The following is a 7,403-nucleotide window of genomic DNA, read 5'->3' on the forward strand; positions in this document are numbered from 1 at the left end:
CCGGGCTCTTAGCAAATGCTGCTTCGTCCTCCTGGCGGCGCTGGCAGCCGGGGAGGGGGCAGCCCGTGTCTGAGCACAGAGATGGAGTCCCCAGGCCTCGTGGCTGCATTTGAGGGTTTCCCAAATGCAAGCCCCCGCGCCCATCCATTAAAGGAGAGAGAAACAAGTAGGCGCCTGGCCCTGCTGACGCTTCCGCGCAGGCACGGCGGGCTCCTCAGCGAAGCTCACCTACCACGACTCCTCCTTTCGTTGCACCGGCTGCCGGATCTGCCAGAGCTTTTCCTGGGGGCTCCGCGGGGTGTTTCAATCACTCTCCAGGTCACCTGTGTAGATGAGGTGACCCCTGCTTAGGAGGCCTGTAGGACAAGGGCAAATCTGCCACACTGAACTGTACGCGTGGCTTCCCCTGACACTGCCTTAACACCTGGTGCCTCGTCTGGTATCATTTGTTGCGGAGCACCACACATTAATGCAAGAGGCAATGGAGCTGAGGAGCATGCAGCACCTTCATAGTTTGGACTATGTGTAAGACAGGTCCTGGAGAGGTAATAACGATTCCTTCTATTCTCTTTGTAAGCCAGAAACATCGTAAACTGTCCATTTTCCACATCTGAACTGTTGTCAAATCCAAATCAATCATAACAGGACAAGAAAAATACTTCTTGGAGATGTGGATTTAGTTTTACAATTGGTAAGTAGCTCACTACATACAAGACAGTTAAAATGCACTCAAAATACATAGGACCATGATACACACAGATTAGTGAAGCTACATACACCTACATAGTATCAACACCAGCATGCATTCAGTCATCATTCTGTGCACGTGATTTAAAAATCTGTTCCAAAAGCTTTTATTTCTTTAAAGAGAACTCTATTTCCAAGTAGGCCCACACAAATCAGTGTTGTGCATTCTGCTTGAACATTAATTCAAAGTGAACTTTCTCCGTGTGCTGGTTAAAATATTATTGAGAGAGAGAGCTTTATGTTGCTCCATTGAAAGTTAGTATATAGCAGAACCTCCTGAGACAACAGGAATCTCTGGTGAAGGACTGGAGTGTTAAAGATTGAGGTCAGCGTCAAAGGAATGAACAGTTTTCGGTATGGGTCCAAACTCTCGAGAAGCTTCTGGCACATATTGATCAGCTGGGCCGTGACCACCAAATCCAATCACAACCAAATCTTAGAATGGGAAGGGGGTTTTCCTCCTATTGTATAATTGCTTCTAGAAGTTGTTTTTCTAAAGCTATGATTTAAATACATAAATACATGCAGAATCCCTAAAAGCTGAAAAGAAAAAGCCCCTCTGTAGCTGCAGTAGGACTGCACTATCCCTATCCATCTTATATAGGTGTAACCCTCAGTTTACACCTTTTTACCTGAAAAAGCTTATGGCAAGATTAAAAAATAAATTTTGCACTATGTCCTGAACAGCAATCGATCATTTTGGTCTACTTCAGGCAAAAGGAAGAAATGAAAACCAAGTTGAGAGCCTGCAAAGGAAAAACATCTGGTTAGAGCTTTCTGGTCTTAAACCAAAAGATCTTCTGATTTTATGGAAACACTTATGCTATTACCAGTCTGTCCAAATGTAGACTCTAAGGGATAAATTCATTGCTTCACCACAAATATCTTATATAAGTATTTTCCTAAATATTTTTGAGAATGAAATATATAAAGAAATGAAATCACCGTCACAGATAAAACAAGGCAGACAGATCTGCAGTAATTCCACCTAAAGTTATTTCTCTTTTTAAATTCTGATTAAGTTATAAAAAAAAGCATATAGACACTTGTCTGGACACTTACATTTTACCAGCCTTGCCAAGTCCTCAAGAAACTAGGGGCTCATTATTTCTTTTTCACAGTCAGTGAATCAGTTCATTACAGTTACCTCTAACAACAGTTCCGTAAGTTTTCACCTGTCCAAATTGGACTTCAATCCATGTCTAGACTACTCTTGTGATAAAGACTTTTATTTATATAAAAGTAATGAGATGCAAAACAACTTTACAACTCCTACAAAAGTGAAGTATAAGCAAAATATCAATTATGACCTGTACTCATAACTTTTCAAAAGCATTTGTTATATTAACTGCATAACTGCAGTTATAATATCTTGCAAACAAACGAGACCTACTGCATGTTGCCATATTTATTTAAAATTCATAAATGTATAACCCTATATGATTAATGATCTTCTTTCCAAAAGGATCTTTAAAGCAAAGACGCTAACAATAAACTAATAACATCCTTACACAAAACATTAGGAAATATCTATATATTTCAACTTTATTAGAAGGCTACAGTATTTTCTTGTAAATAAACTGTTATTCCTTGGCCTCTACATCTTTAGCTATCACGTTGTTTACAAACTGCAGAGTTTAAAAGTCTTGAGTCCAAAAGTCAAATTATTGTATTGTTTGGCAGCATTCGTGGAATCCAAGTTATTGAGCCATCTGCACTACAACAGCTTTCCAGGCTTTGTCTTTGTCAAAATCCTTCACGGTATTATTGGAGACCTAAAGATTAACAGATTCAAACACTATTTTAGTTAAATATTAAAATAAAGTAAAAATATCCAGTGGGCTGATTTATTAAATATACCATAATGTGTTGACTGTTTAATAATATTTCACATTTATTTATTGGATTTTTATTCTGAAGAGTTCTAAAACCCTTCACAAGTCATTTACCTATTGCATGATAGAATGCAGTCACTTTTAGGGCATAGGGAGTGGGTGCATGGCATTTTTTATAATAAGATTTTTTTTTTTTTTTACTCATAACATTGTATCCTTATATCCAAACACAAACTAGGATTTCTTAAAGGTTTTTCCTGAACCTCAAGGAAAAGCACTACCAACAAAGCTCTTGCTGCTTTGATGCCAAGTACACTGGGGTTACCAGTATATCTTAGGTCTCTAAATACTGTCCTAATACAAATAATAACAATAAAAGAGCACTCTGATGCTAAGTTTACCTATGTTGAAATAATGATGAAACTTACTCAGCCTTTCAGGGGTTCAAATTTATATTTCAGGAAATCTAGGAATACTAACTCTGACAGCTATAATTTACAACATTTTTAAAGTTAAATAAATCATTAAATAATTTGACATTCTAAAAATATCAGGACATTGTGTAACATCTGTAATCCATTTAACATACTGTTATTTCTTTATTTTATGGCTTTCTTTAAAAAAATCTTTACACAGAGAAGTATCAAAGACCCCTTCAGTGCTGTCTTCTCTAGCTAGTATCTGGAGGAAATCTGTAACACATATAAAAGATTTCTTAAAGGTAACTCAACTTTAAAGTAACTGTTCTACTGGATTGCCTATCCTTCAGAGAATGCCACAATGTTCTTTCAATACATAGAGCCTTCAGTGGGAACCCGTAAGTTTGAGTAATAGTAAAATCATCTTTATCATTTCATAGATTTCATAGACATTAGGGCTGGAAGGGACCTCAGAAGATCGAGTCCAGCCCCCTGCCCCAGGGGCAGGAAGTCAGCAGGGATCATAGGATCCCAGCAAGATAAACATCCAAATGTGTCTTGAAGGTGTTCAAAGCAGGTGCTTGGATCTCATTAGTTTGAGGGTATATACAGATATATACATATACACACACACGCACACGACCCATTTTCATTGTTTGTTTTATTTGTACCAAATTCTTATAAATGTATTCATTCACTCTTGCTTTTACTAAGTCTTGATATACTGTAAAGCTTTGGAAAAGGAGTTGGCTCACCCTTAGGCCCTCCTAATCTTGAAGGGAAAGGTTACCTACTATGTATATTCCTTCAGAGTTTTCATATACCTGAAAGCAAAGTTCTGGTGAAGTATTATGTATGTTCTACAATATAACACAACATGCTACAACTAGGATCTCTAACAAATACCTGGTTAAATCCTTTTTCATCAAGAAAACAAGTAGCCAGAACTTAGGTACTACCATATCTTATAGGATGAATTTGGTGTCCCATCATCTTGGGCATGTCATAGTTTGCCATATTCTAAACACCTAAAATGTATGTTTGTGTAGCCACTTGCCATTTTAACAAAACTGGACTTTTACTTGAATGAAATTGGCTGACGGTTGCTTCTTAGTCTCTTAGAGAACAGCTTCCTTGGGCATACAATAGCATCTCTCAGTTAAGAACATCCATATTTACATTCTTGCAAAACATTAAATACTAGGAACACTAAACTCTTGCTCATGGACCCAAATAGACCCAAATTTGAGGTATCAAATGGGGTTCCCCAAGAGTCTGTCCTGGGCCCAGTATCTTCATTAATGATTTGGATGATAGAATTGAGTCCATGTTTAGCAAATTTTTAAGCAACACCATGTTAAGTAGAGTTGTAGGTATTCTAGGATCAAGAATAACCTGGATAGACTAGAAAAATGGTCCACAACCAACCAGATGAGATTCAACACGGACAAGTGCAACATCCTATACTTGGGACAGAACAATTCCATGCACAAAATACATAGTGGGAAATGATTGGCTAGCAGAGAAGGACCCAGGGGTTACAGTAGACCATAAGCCAACAGTGTGCTCTTGCTGCCAAAAAAAGCCAACTGCATCCTGGGAGTTCCACTTGCAAATCAAGGGAAGTGATTCTTCCACCCTATTCAGCACTGTCGAGGAGGCTTCACCAGAGATAGTGTCCAATTTTGGGCCCTACACTTCAAAAAGAATATGAACTGTTTGGAAAGAGTCCAGTGCAGAGCAACTAAAATGATTAGGGGCCTCGGAGGCAAGACTTATGAGAAAAGGCTGAAAAAGCTCAGATTATTTAGCCTGGAGAAGAGAAGACTGAGAAGAAATTGGATAACAGTCTTCAAATACCTGAAGGGCGATTACAGAGAGGATTCAGACAGGCTTTTCTCTATGGCTGTAGGACACAGGACTAGGAGGAATAGTCTCAAGCTGCAGCAGAGGATATTTGGGTTGGAGACTAACCTTTCTGACTATGATGGTGGTCATGAACTGGAACAGGCTACCTAGAGAAATTGTAGAATCTCAATCACTCAAAATTTTCAAGAGCAACTTAGGCAGACACTTGGCTGAGATGGTTTAGTCAGAGATACTCCGGCCTTTGGCAGGTGCTGAACTAGACGACCTCATGAGGTACCTTCCAGCTCTAATGTCCAATGATCATGTGATCCTATATATTACAATCAGACAATATGTCCTTCATAGTAAAATTCAGGAGAAGCAGAAACAAATGCAGCCATTACAATTTTAGAGGGTAATTTTAATGTAAAAATGGGAGTAAAAACTCTACACGTATCAGGTATATATGTAGTACCATATGAGACACTTACCTCCGCTGTTCTGTACTCTGTTTTTTTAATCTGTGGAATAGTCCAAGATGAGTCATGCAATTTCATTTTTGTTTTGTAATTTACACACTGTATAATAGTGCCAGTGGTAAGAAAAGCCTGAACTAACAGGATCAGCATCAGAAGTAACAGAAGTACATCGTAAGATTGCTAAAAATAAAGACGTACATAATTTGTTAGCTGTTTAAGTAACATGTCTGCTTTTTCTGCCTTCCCTTCCTTTATATTTTCCAGAGGAAATGTTAATACTACAGCTATCTCACGGTTTTGGTGTATCACAGAATGTTACCACATTCTTTCTGCAGTTGATTAAACAAACAATTCATTTTGGAAAACTGATCTTCATGGAAAGGTCTGTATAAAGAAGAACAAAGCTTATTATTTTTTGTTTTACTGGAAATTGTAAGGCATTCATTTTCTATTCATATGGGGTGCCTATACACATGCTCCTTCACATTCTAATTAGAACGTGTCAGAGCAGATTCGATTAATCAAGTGTGATGAACTGCTGCAGTGTCACATGCTTTAAGTCCCTACGAGTTTTAAGATGGCTGTGGGGTGCTTTAACTAAACCTCATCGAATGAGGTTTAGATAAAGTATCCCACAGTCATTTCCAAACACATGGGGGCTTAATACATGTGGTGCTGTAGCCTTTTAGTTAGAGTGGCTGCCCAGGAACCACTCTAATTAAAATGCCTCCACCTCTAAGCACATGTACAGGCTGCCACTGTCTTCACTATCTGAACATGTTACCACTGTCTCTCAAGATACTCCAACTGGTACAGAATGTGGTAGCATATTTCCTTGGCAAAATGGCCTATTTTGAGCTCATCAGACCTATCTTCTGTTTTCTACACTAGCTTCCCATAGAATATCATTGCAAGTTCAATTTCTCAGTCCTTATCTTAAAGACACTCAATGATCTAAACCCAGAATACCTAAAAAATTGCTTAAAGGACAAAGACAAAGGTGAAAAGCTGTGGTCCTTTGATACAATGAAGCTCAGCTCCACAGGGATAAAATTGATCTCTGTAGGAGACAAGACTCCAAGAAATTGATTCAAGATGGTAATATATATTCCCACAAAATGTGATCACCACAAACATCATTATCTTCTGCTTTTAGGGCAAGGCAAAATTTGGCTTTGCCTTTACTAATATAGGTGCATAGTACAGTGTATATATAATATATAATACATAAATAAATACAAATACTCATATAATTTTCCCCTAAAGAAAAAGAGTGAGAAAGAAACACACACACATATATGCAAGACAAGCTAATCATGCCATTTAATGCTTAAAGAATGTGGGGATTAACGTAATGGGACAGAAAAAGAACTTAGAATAGAATTAATGAGGTTAATTTGGATTTCAGTTGTCCAAACTCTAAGTATGACTTAGTTAATGTTATTTCATTTGGAACTATATATCAGATAAGATTTCTTTGAAAATAGGTTCAAATGTATTCAAAAATTAAACTGATTGGACATTTTTAACTAAAAAAAGTTAATTTGTCCAAACCAAAATGTTTCTTTGAAACAGATCAATCTGATAACATTTACATAAAGGTTCAAGACAGAATTTGGTCAAAATTAGAAATAACCCCAAACCTGGTTTTAGACCTTGATTCTGAACAGGGACTTAAAACTAGACCCAGTTGAAAACACTACGTATCTCTATCCTTTACCTTCCACTTTGTGGAATAAATAATTAAAACATTCACTGGACCAAAAAATCAGAAGTTGCCTCTGTATTCCAATAGTCAGTGTATTTACCTGAGATGTGGCCAGATTTAAATTCCAACTCAACTTAATATTTTACTAATTACAGATTCAGAGGGAACATTTCCCATAGGAGAGATTAAGAGAACTAATCATAAAACAGCCAATAGCTGAACAGTTAGGTCCATTAGCTGGGATGTTGTGAGAAGCACAGACCAGACGCTTGAACCTGGAATCTCCAGAGCCCGAATTAATGTCCTAATCACAAAGCTATTGCTCATGGCTTCATGCGCTTGCTTGCTCACTCACTCTCTCTCTTTC

The 7,403-nt window shown here is 37.7% G+C and overlaps 1 protein-coding gene and 1 long non-coding RNA gene across 6 annotated transcripts in view; one reads left to right on the forward strand and one right to left on the reverse strand.

The window, feature by feature from the left end:
• The window catches only part of LOC112551882, a 6,185-nt gene extending 484 nt beyond the window's left edge, over positions 1–5,701 (forward strand). Inside the window, exons 2-3 of the long non-coding RNA XR_003096220.1 lie at positions 578–691; positions 5,593–5,701. This is a non-coding gene — a long non-coding RNA (uncharacterized LOC112551882). The remainder of the gene's footprint in view (positions 1–577; positions 692–5,592) is intronic.
• MLC1 (megalencephalic leukoencephalopathy with subcortical cysts 1) overlaps positions 1,915–7,403 on the reverse strand; it is a 45,371-nt gene continuing 39,882 nt past the window's right edge. For 3 of the 5 annotated variants that reach the window (XM_006016505.3, XM_006016504.1, XM_006016503.1), the window contains exons 12-13: positions 5,341–5,508; positions 1,915–2,522 (exon numbers count right to left, since the gene is read on the reverse strand). In XM_006016505.3, the coding sequence (XP_006016567.1) occupies positions 2,448–2,522; positions 5,341–5,508 (243 nt within the window). In that variant the 3' untranslated portion in view covers positions 1,915–2,447. Of the gene's footprint in view, positions 2,523–4,913; positions 5,017–5,340; positions 5,509–7,403 lie in introns of those variants that run through there. The other 2 variants (XM_025215391.1, XM_025215400.1) reach the window with 2 other exon arrangements.

The sequence above is a fragment of the Alligator sinensis genome, unplaced genomic scaffold (assembly GCF_000455745.1).
Source record: "Alligator sinensis unplaced genomic scaffold, ASM45574v1 scaffold600_1, whole genome shotgun sequence".
Classification (NCBI taxonomy): Eukaryota; Metazoa; Chordata; order Crocodylia; family Alligatoridae; genus Alligator; species Alligator sinensis.